At 46.2% G+C, this 23203-nt stretch overlaps 1 protein-coding gene across 2 annotated transcripts in view; it reads left to right on the forward strand.

Moving 5' to 3' along the window:
• MYO18B (myosin XVIIIB) overlaps positions 1 to 23203 on the forward strand; it is a 246725-nt gene that overhangs the window by 219300 nt on the left and 4222 nt on the right. For both annotated transcript variants that reach the window (XM_035017247.1, XM_035017246.1), the window contains exons 41-42: positions 1425 to 1466; positions 2809 to 2946. In XM_035017247.1, the coding sequence (XP_034873138.1) occupies positions 1425 to 1466; positions 2809 to 2946 (180 nt within the window). The remainder of the gene's footprint in view (positions 1 to 1424; positions 1467 to 2808; positions 2947 to 23203) is intronic.

The raw sequence follows: 23203 nt of genomic DNA on the forward strand, positions 1-23203 counted from the left end.
CGAGGGTATGTGCTCTGGTAAGCGCTGTGAATTGTGCAAGACTGTTGAATCTCAGATCTGTACCTCTGAAACAAATAATGCAATATATGTTAAGAAAAAAAGAAGAAGAAGAAGAAGAAGGTAGTGGGAGGGGAAGAATGAAGCGGGGGAAATCGGAGGGGTAGACGAACCATGAGAGACGATGGACTCTGAAAAACAAACTGAGGGTTCTAGATGGGAGGGGGGTGGGAGGATGGGTTAGCCTGGTGGTGGGTATTGAGGAGGGCACATTCTGCATGGAGCACTGGGTGTTATGCACAAACAATGAATCATGGAACACTTCATCTAAAACTAATGATGTAATGTATGGGGATTAACATAAGAATAAAAATAATAATAATAATAATAAATAAAAAAAATAAAAGAAACATCTGTAGGTTGGATTTGGTCAATGACTGAAGTTCATTGAATTCACAAAGCATTGTCTGAGAGAATTTCTGGTCTGGCCTGAACCCTGGGGCCAAAGGGATGAATAAGACATGTTCTTGGTTCATGAGGGGCTCTTGCGGTCCTGGTGGAGACAGACAGGTGTGAGTAGAAGCCCCCAGACTGACTGGCCCTTGAGGGTAGGGACCAAGGAGCCAGAGGTACATCCCTCGGAGAAGCGACCGGGTTTTCTAAGGAAGGAATTTCCCAGATCCCACACAAAGAATAAAGCTGGGAGGCCCTGGCCTGTGAACCCGGGGTTTAAATAGGGTCTCAGATATCTGGGGTCATGGTTTGGCTGTCAACACCCGCACACTGGGCAACCACCTTCTGGTTACGAGCATGAGGTTAATAGCTCTTACAGATCTGGGACTCAGTGCTGCGTGACCTTGAACAAGGGTGCCAGTTTCCTTATTCACTAAATGGACCTAGGCGGGATGGTTAGATGAGATCGCATGGAAAGCGTACTTGTTGAATGAAGGGATCCTCCCTCCAGAATAGCTACTCCTGTAATTAGTCTCGGAGTTTCCCAGAATGCCCTGGAAAGCTGGCCTCCTGCCCTCTTGTCTGATTCACAGGCACTCACAAAGAACATAAAACAAATGCATTTCCATTGACAGTAATGACGCTGTTAATAATAGCAGTACCAGTTGTCCTAAAGCAAGAGCAGTGATAATGGTTGTTGCCTTTTAAGCAACACTATTTATTTGTCAAGAACCATGCCGAGATCTTGATAGGGGTTATCTCGCTTCACAGGAAGCATCTGCTCCACCACTCAGCCCCGTTCGTAACCACATTTTACAAAGGAGCACGGGAGGGTTGGAGAAGGCAAGCGACTTGCCTGAGCTCACACAGCGGCAAAGGAAGTGGGACTCAAACCCAAGTTGGTCTGACACCAAAGACCACATTCTTCCCCTGGTAGCACAAGGATGACAGGTTCTTTCTTGTGTCTCCTTTAGTGTCCAGACGGCAGTGGACTGCAGCAGTGGCAGAAAAGAGACGTAAGTTAACCCCGAGGAGAATGCTGAGCAGTTGACATTGAAGTCAAGAACCAGCCCTTGGCTCTGTGTCCAGTCTGCAGAGGGAACATCCACACCCACTTGGAGAATTACTAGCAATGCCCATGATTGCTTGGACTCCATGGTCATAGCACATGGCACTGGGGACATGTTATTGAATGGTGCAACTTCTTTTAGACAGAGAGAAGCCCATGACTTATCATGCCACCATCCCCCTCAAATACCTTCAGTGGTTCCCTATTGCCTCAGAGCAGACTTTTTAGACTGACATTTGAGCCCCACACATATCTGACTCTTACCTCCCTCTCTACCTGGGACTCCTACTTTTCATATCATCTGTGCCCTGCCCCTTTCCAACTCCATACCTATGTGTATGCTGTTCCTTCCAGCTCAAATTCCTTTCTCCAGGCCCTGCATGGTCAAGCCTTAACCTTCAAACACGTTGTGGTTCAACTATCATTACTTATTGCCTTCCCTTATGTCTCCAAGAAGCAAAGCAATGCTCCTTCCTTATTCTCCTCTACTTTCTGTCCCTTTCTATGGCATTGATAATTTTCTCCTTTATTTTGTGGTTATTTCTATAGATGCATACTCTGCTAAGACAGAGTCTTAAGGATAGGATCAATGTTGGGTTCATGTTTATAGCTCATTCCCATGGTTCCTGGCATAGAGTATTCTATAAACAAGCAAATGAATTTATAAACAGACACAAATATGGATAGATATAGATACAGATATCAATATTGATATCTATATCAATAGATATAGTTGAATGAGTATAAACCTGCAAATAAAATAATCATTGAGTACCTACATCAATGACAGGCCCACACAAGGCCTAATTTCAGAATTAGGGGACATAAAAGTAAAGTCTCTGTCTACAAAGATGTTCTGGTTAAGGCAGGCAAAGAGTTAAGACCTTCACACTTGACATATTTCATGGACATATCATTTGGTATAAAATTCAGTGCCAAATTTTACTCTCAAATCAGAGTTGCCTCAACATCTGTATCAGAGTAGGCCAAAGGTTAGTAGCATGGGCATTGGAATCAGAGAGACCTGGGTTTGCATCCCAACTTCATGACTGACTAAGTGGGTGACCTTGGCAAGAACCAAGTTGGCCTCCTCAATTCCCATTACTCTCATCTATATAATGGGGACGGCACTGGCTCCCATCTCTCAGGGATGTTATTGTGAGCACTGATTGAGGTTATGCATGTATAGCACTTAGCACAAGCCTGGCTTATGCTTAGGGGTGAATATCTAGTTATTGCTGTTACTGTGGTTGTCATCGTGCTGATATCATCCTGTCTTCTGGTTCTAGAGATAACATCTCCCTCCTCAGCTCCCAGCCAGAAGGCAGTCTGCAGTCCTGGTTGAGCTGTACTCTGTCCCTGGCCACAGATACAATGAGGACCCCTTCTCGACAGTCAGCCAGCAGCAGCCACATCCTCAGCTCCAGGTAAGAGTATGTCCCTGCTGCCTCTGGAATGCTTGAAGAATCTCATACTTTGAAGGTTGTTGTTCACGTCTTCCATTTTCTCCAGCTGAGGCAGGGTCAAGCATGGCCTTGGACAGTGTGAGCTATGACCCTGCCACTTCTTAGCTGAACGACTTTAGACAGGTCAGTTGTCTTCTCTGAGCCTTCATTTCCTCATCTGTGCAACAGGAAATATAATTCTGTTTACTGCTCTGAACAGTTGAAATGATGAGGCTCTAATGCAGCCCTCCCTAAAGCATGGTTCTCAAGATGATTTTTAAATAGCATGTGGTGAACATTTTTAAAATAACTATGGATTTATTATAGTTGCCTTCTATCTAAAGCAAGTCCTACTTGTCTCCCACTTATAGATTGTTCTGGATTTAAATGTTTCTTTTGTAAACATATTCACTTAGGCGTTTCTGTATTTGGGGGGTTTTTTAATGGTGAATCAGTATCGAGACAGTTAGGCTGGATGATTTCTCCCTCAGAGGTTTTAGCTTTGTTCTGAATGTCAAGGTTTTATCTTTTCCCCACCATGGAGGGAGATGGATTCAGTTACAGCCTGAGATGAAACTCTTGCAAATCTGTAGGATTGCCAACAATAGGTTCCTCTGACAACCGGGCCTTGGGATCCACTCTTAGTTTAGGATTTAAATCCATCTTCGCTCTTGTTTTTCAGCCAGCTTCATTTCTCTCAGCTCATTTTGTTTTCCTTTTCAAGGGCGGCCCTCTTGTAATTAGGAGCTAATGGCCATAAATCAGAAATTATGGATTAAGCAGATGCGTAATTAAGATGAAATGCACACTGCTTTTGTGATAACAGAAGAACCAGTGTGATAAAGAAAAGTCCCAGACTCAAGGGGCAAACTCAGACAACCCCTTCCTGACTTGAAATGTGTTTGCTCTGAAGGGGCGGGGGGGGTGGAAACATCTCTACAAAAAGAAGGGGGTGGAAGTTCACGCTAACCTTTTGGGCATATTCAGCAAATGGCAAATGTCTGACACATGCCTGCAGATAATCTTAGGCTGAAAAGTTTGATGTTGAAAATATCAAAGAGAGACTCCAAGAGTGGGGATGCATTGGGGAGTTAATTAAAGCAAGATGATCTGATTACTGCTCTTAATTAAAAACAAAGACCTGTATGGAGAAAGAGCCACCTCCTCTGTGAACCCCAAAGGATGAGGACTTTTTCTTTCCTGATAAGTACATACCCCTGTTTTTCCCCATCAGCCAGTGTAGAGGCCGCAGAAACAGCACTGGGGGCGGCCATAGCAGGATGGGAATGCTCATTAACATAAAATCTGAGTTTCGTAATTAACAATTGGACAGGCATACCTCGCTGTGTTGTATTCACCATAGTGTACGGACAGAGAGTGCGTTTCTTACAAATCGGAGGTTTGTCAAGCAAGTCGATCAGTGTCATTTATCCAACAGCATTTGCTCTTTCTGTGTCACATCTTGGTAATTCTTGCAATATTGCAAACTTTCTCCTTACTTTATATTTGTTATGGTGATCTGTGATCAATGATCTTTGATGGTACTATTGTCATTATTCTGGCACCGCGGATAACATGTCCATATAAGACAGTGAACTTAATCCACAAATGTTGTGTGTGTTATGAATGCTCCACTGACCAGCCGTTCCCCCGTCTCTCTCCCTCTCCTCCTGCCTCTCTATTCCCTGAGGCATAACACGATTGAAATTAGGCCCATTAATAACCCTACAGTGACCTCTAAGTGTCCAAGGAAAAGGAAAAATCACACGCCACTCATTTTAAATCAAAAGCTAGAAACGATTCAGCATAGTGAGGAAGGCACGTTGAAAGCTCAGAGGGGCTAAAACCTGGGCCCCTTGTGCCAAACATTTAGCCACATCGTGGACACAAAGCAAGAGATCTTGAAGGAAATGACAAGTGCTACTCCAGGGAACACATGAATGATAAGGAAAGAAAACAGCCTTCTTGCTGATCTGGAGAAAATATGCGTGGTCTGGATGGAAGGTCAAACCTGGCACAACACTCCCTGAAGCCAGAGCCGAACCCAGAGCAAGGCCCTAACTCCCTTCCATTCTGTGAAGGCTGAATGGTGAGGTGAGGAGGCTGCAGAAGGAATGTCTGAAACTAGCCGAGGTTTAAGGAAAGAAGCCATCTCCATAACACAGAAGTGCAAGGTGAAGCAGCAGGTGCTCATGTAGAAGCTGCAGCAAGTTCTCCAGAAGACCCAGCTAAGCTCATCCATGAAGGTGGCTACATCAGACAATGATTTTCAGGGTTGTTGTAAGAACCTACTATTGGAGGACTTTCATAGCTACAGAGGAAAAGTCAATGCCTGGCTTCAAAGCTTCAAAGGATAGGCTGACTCTCTTGTGAGGGGCTAATGCAGCTGGTGTCTCTGAGTGGAAGCCACTTATCATTCTGAAAATCCTAGGGCCCTGAAGCATGATCCTAAATCTACTCCGCCCGTGCTCTGTAAACAAAGCCTGGGTGACATCACATCTGTTTACATCACAGTTTACTGAAGATCTTAAGCCCACTGTTGAGACCTGCTGCTCAGAAAAAAAGAGATGCCTTTCAGAATATCACTGCTCATTGGCAGTGCACCTGGTCATCCAGGAGCTTGGATGGCGTGGAGATGTTCGAGATTAATGTTGTTTTCATGCCTGCTAACACAGCATCCATTCTGCCGCCCAGGGACCAAGGAGTCATTTCAACTTTCAGGCCTTATTATTTAAGAAATATATTTGAAAGGCTCGAGCTGCCGTAGATAGTGCGTCCTCTGATGGGTCTGGGCAAAATAAATTGGAAAGCTTCTGGAAAGGGTTAACCATTCTAGAGAACACTAAGAACATTCCTGATTCACGGGAGAGGTCAAAATAGCAATGTTAACAGAGTGTGGAAGAGGTCGACCCAACCTTCATGGAGGACTTGGAGGGGTTCAAGACTTCAGTGGAGGAAGGAGCTGCAGATGGGGTGGGAACAGCAAGAGAACTAGAATTAGACGTGGAGCCTGAAGATGGGATTGAATTGTTAGAAACTCGTGATAAAACTTGAACCGATGAGGCGTTGCTTCTCGTGGATGAGCAGAGAAGGTGGTGTCTGGAGATGGAATCTACTCCTGGTGAGGATGCTGTGAAGACTGTTGACATGACGACAAAGCATTCAGAACATTCCATACACTTAGTCGATAAAGCAGCAGCAAGGTTTGAGAGGATGGACTCCAATTTTGAAAGAAGTTCTGCAGTGGGTAAAATGCTATCCTGAACCATCGCCTTACCCTGCTCTTATAGCTGTGCCTCAGGCAGAGTCTGTCCTCTGCATCCCCAGGCACCCTGGCCAGAGCCTAGCCCCCCTACCTTCCTTTTCCCCTTCCAAGTCCTCAGGCTTGGCCCAGCACAGCTCAGAGCAGTGGTGCCTGCACCAAGGACAGTGATGTGGCAGGAGGCAAGGAGGGACCATAAGCTCCTTTTCTATTTTCTTTAAGTCTGCATCCCTGGGGCTGGCACACAGTTGGTGCTCAATAAATGTTTGTTGAGGGGGCACCTGGGTGGCTCTGTTGGTTAAGTGTCCGATGAGATTTTTGGCTCAGGTCATGATCTCAGGGTCATGAGATCAAGCCCTGCATTGGGTTTCTGGGTGTGGAGCCTACTTGAGATTCTCTCTCTCCCTCTCCCTCTTCCCCTCCCCACCCAACTCGCATGCACACAATTTCTCTTTCAAAAAAAAAAAAGAAAAATAGTAAATGATTGTTGAGTGAATAACTAACCATGACATCAAGGCGGGAGCAGAAATATTAACCTTACTTGGTCATATCTCAGCACGAACTGTGACTCACAGAGGTCGGTAATTGATCAATGTCCCATAGCAAGTAAGTAGAAGAGCCAGTCTTTGAACCCAGATTTGAATCCCTCCAAAGCCTATATTTGTATTTCCTGCACTACCATGGCTCTCTGACATTTATCTGGGGGGCGGGGGGGAGTGCAGATCACTCATCTGCAAAATTCACTGGCAAACCACCATTCTTAATATTAAAACTGCATAAGGATTATCATTCAACACTCAGCTTCGATCCAAAAGATGCCTACTGAGTGCTAGATCCCATGGCAGTGAGCCCTGAAATTCTTGAGCACTGTCCTTGGAACATGTTTACAATTTAAAGATTCAGGAACTTCTGAGTTGGAAAGAACCACTGGGATTAACTGACCCGCTTTGCTCATTATGCAGATGGGGAACATAGAGGTCTATAGAGGGAAGTATCTTACCCAAATTTATAGTAAAGTCTGGGCTTAGAGCTCAGGTGCCTTCCAGCTCTTTGTAACTGCACAAGTAATCTATAAATTCTTCCTCCCTTCAAGAATTTAAAATAGAACAGAAAAGGCTAAAATCTTGTTTTTTTTAGAGAGCGAGAGAGTGCACACACATGCGGGTGGGGCGGGGGTGAGGGGCAGAGAGGGAGGGAGAGAGAATCTTAAGCAGGCTCCACGACCAGCACAGAGCCTGACACAGGGCTCAGTCTCACCACCCTGAGATCATGACCTGAGCAGAAATCAAGAGCTGGTCGCTTTACCGACTGAGTCACCAAGGTGTCCCTAAAGCTAAAATCCTCTTAACCATGCCCCCAATCTCAGCTCCCTTCCCAAAGGTATCCATCACCTTCAGTTCGGTGCTCCCCCTTCCACATCTTTCTCTGTGGATTTTTAAACATATATGTACCCATAACAAATATAGAACATATTTGTGGGCTTTTAAAAGACATAAATGATACGACACTCTATGATGTACCTTATGCGCTACATAAATTCTTACTATGTGCTTCTTTCCCTCTACAATATGTTTCGGCAATCTTTCCTTATCAGTACGCCTACGCCAGTCTCATTTTTTTCCAGTCCTGCAAAAGATCTTCAAGTCATGCCACAGTTTCCTTCGTTAAAGTCTTCTTTTTTCTCTTTCAGCTGTTTTCCGGGTATTTGCTTTAAGCCTATAAGCCCTTAAACACACACACATACACACACACACATTCTTATACATGTGGGCAAATGATTCGGTGAGTCCAAGGGCGTTTGCATGTTAAACTTGACTGGTTACTACCAGATCATCCCAGTGTCCTTTCTGCTAGGAGACTGGACAGTAAGAGAGGATAGCACGCCTGTGTCCCCAGCCGCATGCTACCTGGCACCTCATAGAGCTCAAGAAATGAGTCTCTTGGACGTTTCGAATTTGACTGAGAAAGGTCACTTTAAAAACAGAAGAGAGAGAGAAAGCAGTCTTCCACCAAAAAAATAAAAGCATTCCCTGCATTACTTATAAGGGGCCGTCAACCCAAGAGAAATACACCTAAAGCCTTATGATTTACAGTCCAGGAACCATGCAGCTGCTGCTGATAAATGCAAGAGCTTCTGGAGATGGAGACACTAAATTACCTTCGTGGCCCCCAGAGAGGAAGTTTATGGGCTTGGTGTTGGCACTCATACTTGGCTTAGGAATCTCTCTTAACCTCTGGCTGCAGGTGGTGCCAGGGCCATCCAGGGACGGGTGTGCTCACCTTGGCCCCTGCCATGTGCCTGACCTCTCCTGGCTCTGACCTTGCTGGAAGAGAGTGTGAAAGTGGGGGGGGCCTCTCCCCACCTCCTCCTTATCTTCACAGTATGTCAGGCTTTCCCTACTTCACTCTAGACCCTCCTCCTCACCCTGCAGCCCACTGAGGTCTTCCTTTTCCTGCCCTTTGCAGCCAGGCTTCTCCAAAGTGGGGCCCCACACGCACCATCTGCTCTCACATGCCTCCCATTCCTGCCACCCAGGGCCTGGCCCTCACCACGCATTGAAACTTTCCTCACTATTCAGCGGCTTCTGAAGGGACAAATCGGGGGACGTTCTCCAGTATTGATCTTTTTCTGGACTGAGAAGTTGGCAAACTGTTGAACACTTCTCTGTTTACTCAGCCTCGTAGAGTTTCTGCTCCTTGGAGCTCCTCAAAGTTCTCTTTTCTGGTCTTTTCCTTCCCAACCCCAGCCCCCAAATATGGGGGGTCATGGGGTAATGCCCTCACCTGGCTATTTTGCTCTCTACCTGATCGCATATGATTTGTGATTTTACTCCCCTATTGTATGTGGGCAACCCCACATCTAGACCTCCAGCTCTTATGTCCCCCCAGGTTTTAAATGGAGACATTGTATTTAATCCCTGCACTGAGAAGATGACCTCTCCCTGGTGTCTTAACCCAGCATATCCAGGAGGCATCTCCTGCCTCCCTTTCCGCTCTGTGTTATCAGTATCATTTGGTAGTTCTATCATTCATAAAGCCACCCAAACTGGGTCTTCTCAGACTACCATCCCCTCTCCTTCATCCTCATATTCAACAGATCCCTAGATCTTATTTATTCTTCCCCCCAACCCCCCAACACTCTTTGCTCTCTCTGCTTCTCTCCATCCTCACTACCAACACCTGTAAGTCAGGCTACCGTCATTTCTGTCCTTGATGTTGACAAAGAGCTTCCAATACCATCCTCCCTTGGTCCATCCTCTACACTTCAGCCAATATGATCCCTTTAAAGTGAAAGTCTGGCTGCAGTAGCTTCCCCTTTCCTACCACAGGAGTCAGCAGACTCTTGCCCACAGGCCAAATCTGGCCCTCGATCTGTTTTTGTAAATAAAGTTTTATTGGAACCCAGCCATGCCCACTTTTTTGTTTTTGATTTTATGTATTGTTTATGATTGTTTCTGCACTGTGATGACAGAACTGAACAGTTGCAACAGAGACCAGATGGCCTCTAGGCCAAAAATTATTGCCATCTGCCCTTTACAGGAAAACTTGGGTGATCTCTGCCCTCCAGGATAGAACAGGGTGGAATTCAAGCACATTAGCAGGCTTACAGTGCCCTATGTGATCTGGCTTTTGCCTGCCTTTCTGGTCTCATTCCCTCCACCCAGGGATTCAAAAATGATCATGGGGATTTGATCCCTCAGCAGCCTCTCTGCCCTACTCTTTTCTACATTGGCTTTTTTCTGAGGTAGGAAGATGGCGGCCCAGATCTTCGAGCTCATGCCTGTACCACTCAGAGTCCAAAAGTAAAGAGGACTTCTCTCTTCTAAACAGTTGCACAAAAATCCTGAGCTTGACTTTCATTGGCCCAAAGGGAGTCACATGTCTATTCTGAACCAGTCAGAATGGATAAGGGGAATGAAGGAATCTCTTACCATAGGCTCAAGTTGGTGTTCTCACCTGGTTCTGGGAGATAGGGTTATTCCCGCCCAAACCACAGGAACACTGGGGGAGGAAGGGTTTCCCCAAAAGATAAGGGGGTGCCTTACCTGAAGCAGAATAATAGTGAGTAGATAAAAAACAAATAAACAAAGCAAATGTTTTCCACCTAGGGGAAGGTTGAATTATGGGAGTGGACAAAATTATGCAGACAGAGTCGAGGGATGGGGGGCATGGAGAAGGGAAAGGAAAGGACAGTAAGAAAAGAGAAAATGTATTCATGTGTTTAAGGTCCTCACTGAGTAGCCTTGGGAAGCCCAAATAAAATTGTGTGTGTCCTGGTCAGAGACTTTATTTATCCCTAAATTTCAATGACCAATCTATCACCACATAATTAGTGATGCTGTGATTTGAATTTATTACCAAACATGGCTCTCCACTGTTGCTATTGGACTTGTACCATATGCAATGTGAGCATGGAGATTATTGTATAAATTATTCTCACTCACATAATCATCGTGATTTTAATTACTGTGTAATCTTCGCTAATTACTGTTGTATGTATCATTTGCTTTGGTGCCGAATTAACACAACCGCTGTTCGTTTGGCTAAACGATGGCATTACAACTTTTCCTTTTACTGGGGGAAAATTTGCTTTCTGTAAACATTTGCAGCCCCATACTCTCGGCTTGCTGTTCTTGGTTTAAAAAAGAACAAGATTTAGACATCAACTTCCTTTTGCCCCCGTTGATTTTTATGTGGGACGAGGCTGGCTTGAATTAGTAAAAAAGTCTAAATTACAGGGTATTGCTTTTAAAATAAAGTTGTATTCCTTTCAAGAAAGTGCAATCAGTCTACTACAGAAGCGAAGGCAAGGATGGGTCACATGAGACCTGCTTAAATGATTAGATAAGATGTGTTTGTAATTAGTTCATTAATTATGTAAATGTGAATGGATGGTACTTAGTGTTAGAAACAGGTCGTTCTCAAAGTAGGTTAAGCATTCACCACTAATCTTATTTCAATAGTACATTTATTTACTGGTCTCTGCATTCTTAGAACCGGAGCTTAGGATCATTTTAATCCACCCTGAAGATACTTAATGAACAGGCCTCTCATGAATATGGTTTTGTGTCTTCCTGGGACAAAGCGGTGCTATTCAGTTTTATCAGTCTTAAGAAGATTAGTAGAAACTGAAAGCATGGAAATGTCAGTGCAAACACATTTACCACAGACCCCAGGCCTGAGCAAGTGGAACCAGAAGTCTGGCTCTGTCCAAGATTCAGCCTCGGAGCCAACATGACTCTTGGACAGGCTTCCATGGGAAGGAGGGCTGTTTTCTACCTAAAACTCCAGGCCTTGGATGGTAGATCTGCGGATCTCTCAGGAATTTTGAGGCTCATCTAATTTAGCGGCAAGTTTGTGTAAAAACCATTTGGATTAAATGTTGATGGTTTAGGACATTCTTTTAGAATCTGTGGTTCTCTGGTTGAGCTCTATTTTGATCAAGTAGACCTATCACTGAAATACACATCCAGGAAAGTGCATCTTTATGAAGTTTTCAAAAATTGGTCCTACTTATGTAATTACTACCAAAAGCAAAACCAGATCATCGCAGGTGCCCCTAAAACCTTTTTGCCCCTGTTCAGGTCATGACCTCCCTCCTTTCTCTAAGGTAACCACCATCCTGACTTCTAACGCTATGAATTAGATATGACTTTTTTTTTTAATTCTGTATAAGAGGAAGTATCCAGTAGTATTCTTTGGCATCGTCTTCTTTCTTTTAATATTATGTGGGGTATTTTTAAAAACTTATTTGTTATATTTGAAAGAGAGAGAGAGAGAGAGCATGAGCATGAGAGGCAGAGGGAGCAGGAGAGAGATTCCCAAGCAGACGCCTCACTGGACTTGGAGATCACGACCTGAGCTGAAACCAAGAGTCAGATGCTTTACCAACTGCACCACCCAGGCACCCCTTTTAATATTATGTTTATGAGCTTCATTCACATTGTTGCATTTAGGGGTAATTCCCTTGTTTTCTTTGCTCTATAGTCCATAACTGTGGTTTTCAACTGGGGGCAATTTTGCACCCCCCTCTCTGCCAGGAGATAGTTGATAATGTCTGGAGATATTTTTGGTCAGCATAATAGAGATAGACCAGGATGCTGCTATACATCCTACAGGACTGGCCCCACAGAATTATCTGGTCCAAAATGTCAGTTATGTCACCATTGAAAAACCTGGTCTATAATGCTCCATTGTAGGAATATATAATAATGATTTATTCATTCTGTTAATAATAGACATTTTCAGTTGTTTCTAGTTTTTTTAAGATTTGTTTATTTGAGAGAGAGAAAGAGAGAGAGAGAGAGAGAACAGGGGAGTGGGGGCAGGGGCAGAGGGAGAGAATCTTCAAGCAGACTCCTCAATGAATGCAGAGCCCAAAGCGGGGCTCGATCTCACAACCTATGAAATCATGACCTGAGCCAAAATCACGAGTCAGATGCTTAACCAACTGAGCCACCCAGGCTCCCCTAGGTTGTTTCTAGTTTAACAGTATTATGGATGGCACTACTGTGGGCCATCTTGTACATATCTTTCGTTGCATGGATTTAGATTTCTGTTGGGTGTATGCCCAGGAGTAAAATTGCTGGGCCATAGGTGTATTTTCAACTTTAATAAATATTGTCAAGACGGTGGTACCAATTTACATTCTCACCAGCGGTGAATGGGGGTTCCAGTTGCTCTGCATTTTTGCTAACACTTGGTTTTGTCATTTTTTTTTTTTTTTAATGTTAACTATTCTGGTGGATATTGGTAGGGTCACATTTTTGGTTTTAACTTGCACGTTCCTGATAAAGAAAACTTTTCATGTGCTTATATGTTCACTGGGATATCCTTTTTGATGAAATGTCTGATCAAGTCTTTTGCCAATTATGTTTTTTCTTTTGCATTGTCTCTTCTTTTTATTAATTTGCAGGAGTCCTTAATATATTCTAGATGTAAGTTCTTTCTTGAGTAAGTGGAGCCACTCCATTTGATGGAATGCCTTTTTTACTCTCTTACAGTCTATGTTAACAGACAGAAGTTCTTAATTTTAATGTAACTGAACTTAGAATATTTTTCCTTTATGGCTGGCGCTTTTTCTATTCCATTGAAGTTTTATTTGCCTACTCCCAAATTATGAAAACATCCCCCTATGTTTTTTTTACAAACACTGTGTTGATTTAACTTTTATATCTAGATATACAATTAATCAGGAATTAATATTTATGGTGTGAGGTAGGGTTAGTTAAGATTCATTGGCATATGAATATCCGACTGGCCTTGTGTATGTATTTTAAAAGAAGTCATATTTTTCACATTTTACCACCATTATCATCTTCAATTAAATCAAGTGATTTTATATATATCCTAGGCCCTGTTCTATTCTATTTTTCTGCTTGTCCATCGTTGAGCTGATTTAACATTGCCTTGGAGGATGCTGTGAAGTCTTGATATCTGAGCGTGTATGTTCCTTGGATTAGTTCTTCTTCCTCAAGATCAGCAAATGACTCCAGAGGAAAAATGCCACAGTACTGGGCTCATCTCAACATACGTCCCTCTTTCCAAAATTTGACCCTTCAAGTCCTGGTTGCTTTGGTGCCCTCCAATGCCTGTAAATTTAAAGTTAAATTTTCTGGTTTTTCTAAGTGGAAATTTCCTCTGGAAAATCTGGTCTATCATATCCGGAAAAGCTAATCTATCATAGCCAGAAGTTGAATGCTGAACTGGACTTTTTACTCCCTTTGCTAAGTAAACATTTCTTCCGTAGTCTTCATGCCTAAGAGGATATGAAGGTTCACTCAAATTTCCTTCCAGTCATAACTTGGTGAATCTCCTTTCCCTTTCAGACTTTAAGCTTCTGTACTGCAAGGGCTATTGATCTTTTTATTGATGGCATCTGGGATCATGGATTCAGTAAATGATTCTGAATGGATGTAAGAAGGGGTGGCTGGATGGCTGGTTGGATAATTTCCATTCACTTAAAACTGCATTTTCATGAGGAACTGGTGCTTTTATGACTAAGTCTGAGATTTTTTTATGGTTATTTTCATTGCACCACATTCCACTGAGGCAATGTCTGTGAAAAGTGAAGGAATGCATCGAAAATTCATTTAAATATGTTGAACCCAAGTTGAATCTCCAATCCAATTAGAGATTTTAATCCCTTTACATATCCAGTTAGTTCTTTCAAAACACAGTGGAAATTTTATCAGAAGGTAAAGAAGTATAGGAGCGCCTGGGTCTCTCACTCAGTTAAGCATCTGACCCTTGATTTCAGCTCAGGTCATGATCTCAGGGCTGTGAGATCGAGCCCCATGTCAGGCTCTGTGCTCAGCGGGGAGTCTGCTTGAGATTCTCTCTTAAAAAAAAGAAAAGAAAAAAAGAAGGTAAAAGTATAGAATCAGTACTTTCACTGTCTCATCAGTGTATGACCTGAGATATTCTCTTTCCTTCGCTGTTGTTCCACGTGTAGAATGAGGTGTTCAAGCCAGCTGGGGTTTCAGCTCTCTCTCCATTCTGATATTCTAGAAGTTGACGGAATTCTGTAGCAATGAAACCAGGCTTTTGGCTTGGGTGTAGACATGAAGCATTCACTCCAGATTGTGTGCCGGAAGTTGGCTTGGAATCTATTGTTTTTAAACTCGGAGATGTGGGATTGCCTGGCTAAGAAGCAGGGCTGCTGGGGTCTGAATGAACCAGCCAGAGGAGTCAGATGGAGCCCTTTGTTCATTCTTTCTATGTTTCCACATGCCCCACCCCTACCCCTCCATTCCTTCATTCTCTCCATCCCATAAACTTTCCTTCTAGATACCGGGGATTCATAGAAGAACAATACAATCTAGTTCATAACAGCAATTGCAGTACACAGTTATGGGGGAGCCCAGGGGCTGTGGAAGCCAAAGAAGACACCTCACCCAGCCTGGGAGGTGGGGGAAGGCTTTCTGGAGGAGGCTACAGTTGGGCTGAGCATTGAAGGATGAGTAAAAATGTTTGCTTTTTTTTTTTTTTTTTGGTAATATAGAACAGTGGTTCTTCCAAATCACCCATAAATGTCACTTCCCCTCTCCCTCTGTCCTTCTTCCCTTCTTTCTTCTTCTTACATTTTTCTACTCCAGAAGCATCTGGGCACCATCCATTCTATGAGCCTCCACCTTAATACAACAATGACCAGCGTTTTGCATATCGACTTCATTTCTCTTTAGCTCCTTTTCTACTTCTATCCACATCGAAGCATTTTTTTTTTTTTTTTTTTTTTTTGCTGAACAATGTGAAAGTAAGTTGAAAACACCATGACAGTCCTCCTTAAAATAGTTTCCCATCTTTCTCCTAAGAAGAAGGACATTTCCTGGGCGCCTGGGTGGCTCAGTTGGTTAAGCAACTGCCTTCGGTTCAAGTCATGATCCCAGGGTCCTGGGATCGAGTCCCACATCAGGTTCCCCCTGCTCTGCGGGGAGCCTGCTTCTCCCTTTGCCTCTGCCTGCCACTCCCCCTGCTTGTGCTCTCTCTCTCTGTCAAGTAAATAAATAAAATCTTAAAAAAAAAAAAAGAAGAAGAAGAAGAAGAAGGACATTTCCTAACTGTCATAGCACTAGCTCACCAAAGAAAATCAACACACCCATAAGATCATCCAAGATCCCAAAATCCGGATTACCCCCAATATCCTAAAATTGTTTGTATCCCTGTATCCTCTTAAAGATATTCATTACATTTGGTTGTTTTGTTTCTTTAATCTCTCTCTTTAAAAAAAAATTATTTTGGGGGGAAATTTTTAGAAGGATTACAGAAAAATTAAGCAGAAAGTACCTGTGTACCCCCTCTCTTCCCACACAGTTTTCCCTCTTTTATTCACATCTTTGGTTAACCTTTATTCCCTCTGATACTAGAATGGTCCCCTCACCTCCCCTTCATCACACTGAAATGTGTGTGTGTGTTTAGTAGAGTTTCCAGGGTGCTTTTGATGGGCAACTGCATTCAAAAACTACTGGTCCTAGTACCTAGGACCTAGGACCCAGTACCTAGGACCTAGGATCCAGCAGAATGTATGAGTGAGGCAATGGAAAAGTCTGCTGATGAACAGAAGGTAGGTGGACAGGTGTCTACTGAGGGTGGTTCATTGGATTGGTTTTGCCCAGGTGTCAAGGACTCAGCACCCACTTAAGATCAGAGCAAACAGCAAGGAAGACTTGGGAGTTATTTTGTCTCATAAAAACCGTTATATTATCAAGAATATATTTACAGAGTCTGTTTCCTGACTCACGTCTTTGTACCTTCTGGTCAACAGTAACCAGGCTCACTGTAGTTGAGCATGCTTCTTTGGTTATCCCACCCCATGGCTTCCCCCTTACTTCAAGTCTTCCAGATGAATGGCCTTTCTCAGCCTTGGTTTTCTTGCCTATGAGATTTAGATGATCAACCCTTGCTTGCCAAGGGTTTGGAGATTGAATAAGCTCATAACTGGCAGGGGGTTGGGCGGGGAGGGATGGGGATCTCCTCCTGGTGCTTGGGGTGTCTTCTTCGACATCCCTGCCCAAACCCTACCCCCCTTCCAAAAGCCTCACTCAACCCCTCCAGAAAGGCCAAGCGCTCAGGCTCTGGTACCTGTCTCCCTTGCCAACCTCCTGCTGCACTTAGTCTGAGGCTCAGTTTACCCAGAACTTTTTGCCCGGCTGACCCTTCTTCATGGGTTTATTCAGTCTCCACTCCTACTGTGTGCTCTCCAGGAGGGGAAGGCAGCACATCTTCTGCTCCCTGGAGCTCCGTCTGGCATCATATATGGTCAGACCAAGAGGAGAGCCTCAGCAAGCCCATGTGCCTCTCCAAAGCCTCGGTTTCCTCATTTGTAAAATAGGACAGTAAAGGGCAGGAGAGCAGAGCAGTTAGGGGGCATGGATCCCAGAGCTGGACTCCTTGGCCTAAATCCATGTTCTCCCATTGATTACACAGCAAATTACGTGTCCTTCTGAGCCTCATTTGTGAAACAGGAAGATTACAATATTGGATTATAATAGAGGACTATTGTGAAGATAAAATCAAGGTGTGTCTACAAAGCCTAAAGGCACAATACACAGCAGTGATTATGTAGAATTCAGCTGCACCCTATAGGCGCTTAATAAATGTCTCACATTCCTACCACATCATGCACAGTCTCAGGCACCATATCAACGTTTATTACAGATTATCCATGGTTGTGTTGGCCTTGGTCACAAAACCTTCAGGTCATCTTAAAAGCACATCTGGTTTCCCATCCTGGGCCTCGCCAATATTAGAACATCCATACATTTTTAATTTCCTCTTGAATTTCAGGGTGCAGATGAAGAATGGGGGTGACAGCACATCTCGGGGGATGATTCATGGCGTCATTAAGTGTGCGTCGAGTTTTCTGCAGCTACTGGTTGCCCAGGCTCTGCCCAGACTCAGACATGGGAATTATTTTTGCTGTGTAATTATGTTGAATGCCGGTGAATCCCATGTCTCTCCTTGACTTGGACCTCACTTTTTTTGTTCATTATGTCTCAGTGGATATTGAAATATATAGACATGTAGATAGGAGTTCAACCCATCGAGGTTTCCACTCACCTTTCTACCTGGAAGGTGTAGGATGTTGTGGAAGGGAAAAGCGTGAGGTTCAGATATGACCCACCAGGGTTCAAATCCAGGCTCTGCCACTTAGCAGTGTGACCTTGAGAGAATGGCTTTTCACGAGTGAGACTATTTCCTCATCCCCAAGATGGGGCAAGGATCTGATCCTGATGAGATCGTGCATACACATTGCGTGTGTGTAGAGGTGGCTTTTTCATTCTTCACCCGATATTCATGGAGCATCTACTCATGTGGTAAAATGATGGAGCCGCATTCACAGGACAGCCTGGCAGGGGCAGGGTGTAGTCCACACTAAGACACGTGTCTTGGCAGCGGCTCATTCTGCAGCCCAACAGACTGCTTCGATATCCTCGTCCTTTTCATGTGCTTCTCAGAGCAGGGTCATATATAGCAACTGCTTATTCTTGAACCTCTGCCCTCAGTCTGGGGCCTTCTCTAGCCATGATGGGCAGAGCCGTTAAAAAAAACCCAAAAAAACAAATGAGCATTAAGATTTTTAAACATACATTTGCTAGGAGCAGTGTTTCGAAGGGAGTAAATAATACATGCACGGTGAAGCGTACCACCCTTCACCTTGCATGAAGTGTTGGGGGCAGTGGAGGTGGATACGGGTGACATTCGCAGGAACTGACTATACCGAACACATACGCCCTCTCTAATGCCTCACAGATCCCCCGTGAGATAGGGCATTATTGTCCCCACTCCTCCAGCTGAGCAAGTTCCAGCTCTACCAGGGACCTGGCTGGGCCCAAACAGAGCCAGGATTTGAACCTCGACCTGTTTGCCTCTGAAACCTATTTTCCTAGCCTGGGAGGCTAGAAAGTGCAAATTCCTGTATTTCTGGATGTTCGTATCCAGATCTCCCTACTAAACCTTCAGAAAGTTAAGTCACCAGTACTTAGAGTGTTTTCATGTTTATTCTCTTCTTCATCAATTCGCTTAATAAACATCAGCTGGGTACCTACTGGGTGGCAAGCACTAGAGCTTCACCCACTCATCCAACACACCCTAACTGAGTACCTACTGGCTGCCAGGGCACTGAACTTCATTCATTGAGCACATGTTTGTGGAGCAGCTGCTTTGTGCTAGGACGCTGTTTTTGGCGCCGGAGTATGGCAGTGAACATGACAGACAAACCCCCTGCCCCTTGGAGCTCTTACCTCCACAACGTTGCAAGGTTGACCTGGTTTCCCCCCATTTCACAGCTGAGGACACTGAGGCAGAGAGACAGGTGACTGCCCCAAGGCCACGTAGCTGGTGAGTGGCAGAAGCAGACCAAGCTTCAAGTGACAAATGTTATCTGGACAAGGTGACGTAGGAAATACTGTTAATTCTGTGTCGCATCGCAGGGCTCAAAGGAAAGTCTACAGAGGATGATGCTACTGTCTCTGGGGTTGGAACCCTACCTCTGTTACTTCCACCCGTGTGTGCTTGTGGAGGTCGCCCCACGCCCCCTTGCAGTGCTTGGGGGTCATAATTCCTATCCACGGAGTTGCTGTAAAGATTATGAATGAACGTGGCTGTCAGCTCCGTGAGGGCAAGAAGCCCATCAGCTTGGTCTCCCTTGTAGGCATGGCACCCAGCACTGTGCCTGGCACACAGTAGGTGCCCAGCCTAGGGGTAGCTGTTTCAATGACAACTGACTAGCCCCTCCACTCAGTTATGGGACCAGCCCAGTGCTGCTATGGCTAGATGCTCAGGACCCGCTGGCTCACGTCAGCAGGTATGCTAGAGAGTTATTCTCCTTCAGATAGACAGACAGACAGCGGCAGTTCCCAAGATGTTGCTGGAGTCTCTCCTTAGAGAAGCAGGGTGCCCCGCCTAGTGTTTGTACATACCCGTCTCCCAGTGACTCGGAGAAACTTCTATCCATTAGCGCTCTCCCTGGCCAAGGTTCTGGGAGGCAGGCACGGGGACATCTTGATCATCTGCCAGCCAGCCATCATGCGATGCTCAGAGTTCCATCTGAGTCAAGCTGTCCAGTAAGGACAGCTGGGGGAAAAAAAATGAGTCTTCCCAGGCCCCTGAATGAGAACAGCAGGCTGGTTTGAAATGTCCAAAGCCGGGTCAGGAACGGAGAAGATCATCTCCCTCCAAGGGCAGAACAGGGACCCTCCCTCGGAAGCCTGCAAGAGGGTGTCTGCATTCACATGAAATTCTGCAGTCTGCACACAGAAAGGAATGGATGCAAGCAACTTTGTACTTGGAGTGGAAGCGCCGGCGTTGCAGAGATGGGGGTGGATTTCTGAATGGCAAATCCTGGAGGCAGCACTCAGCCACGACTCCTTTCGTTCTCTCCTGCTGCCCTGCCCCTCCCTTCCCCATGTCTCCTGCTTCCCTTCTCTCTCTACCCCCCCCTTCTCCTCCTCCTCCTCCTCCTTCTTCTCCTCCTCCTCCGTCCTGTCGGCTCCCCAGGAGTCTACACAGCTTGGCTTGTGCTCCTATTTCAAGCCCAGCAGCTGAGACTCTGAATGCACCAGACAACTCCAGGAAGGTGGGACCCCCCGCCCCCCCAAACACCAAGCCCTTGGGCCCCTCGGTGGATCTCAGTGACCACCAGGCTGGGGCATTTTGGCTTGTATCTCTTATAGGAAGGTGCTGCTTCTGGCAGGCCTCTGGGAAGGCAATCAGATCTGTTGGGTCTAGTGGAGCGGGGCTGGGGGTGTGGGGGTGTGGGGGGCAGGGGTTGGTCCCAGTGAACCTGTGCCCTGTGCCGTGGACACCAGCTCTCGCCACTGGGGGTCTCCAGACCCCCACTCCTGGGCTGCTGATGGCTTCCCATGCCCCCTCCCCAGCCCATCCCACCTTGGGTCAGAGATCCTCCACCACCAGCCTGTGCCCCTTCCACGCCAACCCCTCTACCCGCCTTTGCCCCCAGACACCCTCCTCCTTCCCCTCTCCATCAGCCCGTCTCTTCTCCCCTGCTCTCCAGCCCCCCATCCCCTCACTGCAGCTGCTCACTTTCCTGCCTCTTCTTCCCGCCTCCCTCTGCTCCTCCTCCCCTTCTCCTCCCCTTCCCCCCCCCGCCCCCGCCCCGTTCTTCTAGGTCCTCTTCCTCGTGAACCTATTTCCAAGCTAGACTTGACTCAGTTCAACAAAATTTACTGAGCAGCTGCTGTGTGCTGGGCTCCGTGCCAAGTCAGAGGGGGCAGGGATGAGAGCCTGCACGGTCTCGACAGCAGGGTTGGGGGGCAGCCGTTCCCCCACCTCCTCTCCTTCTGCCTTTTTCTACTTCCTCTTCCTCCCCTCCTCCCCTTTCTCCTCTTCCCCTTCCTCCTCCTTCTTCTTTTCTTCCCCCTCCTCCCCCTTTCCTCTGCCCCACCTTCCTCCATCTCCCCTCTTCCTGCTCCTAACTTCTTTTCCCTCCCTCTCCCCATGCCCTGTCCTGGCACCCACAGCCAGCACTGACGATGGGAGCTGGGGTGACCGGGATGGCAGCATCCCAGGAGACTCAGTGACGGGAGCCCTGACGCCACCATCCCCACATGGCAGGTGATGGATGCGACTGAGCACCTGAGACACACATTCATCGCGCCCACCTCCCTTCGGGACCAAGGCAGGGTGGAAATGACTTTTGTTGGCTCTGGGAGCAACCCACTTCCCCTGGCAGCTCCGAGCTGTTTATTTAAAAAAAAAAAAAAAAGGAAAAAAAATCAAAGATAAAGCAAAGCGCGGGAAGGCCACCTTGCCGTGTGCTCAGGGAAGGATTCCAAGGCAATGATATTGACAGCTCACCTTGAGGTCCTCATAAAGGGGGCTCTCCAGCCCACGTCCAGGGGTGGGACAGAGATGGAAGGTAACAGCCTAGCAACGGGAAAGGAGGCAGAGTCTCTGGGCAAATCGTGTGGCTGCCGTCTTAGCACATGGGGAACCAAGCTTTCTCCAAAGGATGAGCCGCCAGGTCACCTGCTCACTCGTTCTTCTGCTCCTCCCTGCTGGAGCTTGAACTGAGGCATTTGTGGGGTCCAGCGGTGGGTTAGGCTCAAGATGCAGAGATTCCTAGGAGTATTCCAGATCACCATGGACTGTTAGTTATCAAGGATGCACATCTGTTAGTTATAGGTCCTTAATTCTTCATCTCACCACTGTTATTTGAGGAGCTAGGTGCTGGGCCCTGGGCCCCGAGCTTTTCTTTCATTCCTGTGACTTCCCCACATGTCAGCACAGTGACCAGGCGCTTCTCTTCCATGCCGAAAGCTGGAAGGGCTTGGCACTGGGAGACCCCGGGTGGCTGGGGCACAGTGAGCAAGAGGGGAGCTCAAGGCAGGAGGCTGGGAAGGGAGTGGGGAGCGTGCGCCCACAAAAGAAGGACCAAAGATGGGGAAGAGTGTGGGTGATGGAGGTAGCTTGCCTACACCACAGCCTCAACCCTGTTGTCCCTCCCCCAACCCCCCCCACCGTGACGGCAGACCCTCCACCTAGCTGACCAAGGGAAGAAGGAGAAGCAGATGAACACAGCCAGCCCTGTGCCTATCCCTCATGGAACTCTTTAACAGAGCATCATTGCCATGGCGACCTCCCACAGATCCAGGGTCCGGGGAGGCTCCTGCCAACCCCAGAAGAGAGAGACATACGGGATGGTTGAAGCTTTGACCTCAGGAGCTCAGGAAGGCAGGGTCTAGGTCCCTACCCATGTCCTTAGAAAAGACCCTGATTCCCCCTCACCTGTCTGTACCTTCCTCCCCCTCTGGGTATCTCCTTCGGGTACCATTGACTTGGCTTCCGTAACAGATTTGAAAGCCCTTTGGGTCACTGTGGTCCTCTCTTTTCCTTCTAAACTGTCCCATGTGGTCGGGGTGGAAACGGTGCTATCACACCTCAGTGGGCAAGAAGCTTTCCTCAGAGTCTTGTACCAGAATCCCCAACCCCCCCCTTATGTAAAGGAGACTGAATCCCATTGTCAGTTGGAGCAATAGTGTAGAGAAGCAGAATAATGACTAGAAACCTGCATAAACGTGGCCCTTGGTCATATTCAGCCTCCAGCCGCTGGCTTTGTCTGCCTGCCAAGGCTCTGACGTTCATACCCCTTTCGCTTTTTCATAAATTATAACTTTGCCATGGGTGGGCAGGGGGTCGTTTCTCTTAGGGGGAGGACAAATAGATTTTATTTATTAAAGGAACGGTTGATGGACTCCGGTCTCTCTCCTGTAAAGATGCCCTTTATTTTATAGCCTATAATTTCGCCTCGCTGCGAGGCTCCTACTTTTCAGAGGGGGAGTGTTTTTGGCTCAGCTGCTATAAAATGCCTCTGCATGAAAGCCAAGCCTGGTATAGTCCCGGAATAGAAACCGTCTGTCTCTTGTGTATAGACTTGGTTTCGTGTTGATTTTATGAAAATCTTTCCCTTTGGGCGGGGGGTGGGGGCGTGGAACCGGGTTTTTCCTCTACCCCATA

Source organism: Mirounga leonina, unplaced genomic scaffold (genome assembly GCF_011800145.1).
Source record: "Mirounga leonina isolate KUSES-001 unplaced genomic scaffold, KU_Mleo_1.0 Mir_171, whole genome shotgun sequence".
NCBI classification, from domain to species: Eukaryota; Metazoa; Chordata; class Mammalia; order Carnivora; family Phocidae; genus Mirounga; species Mirounga leonina.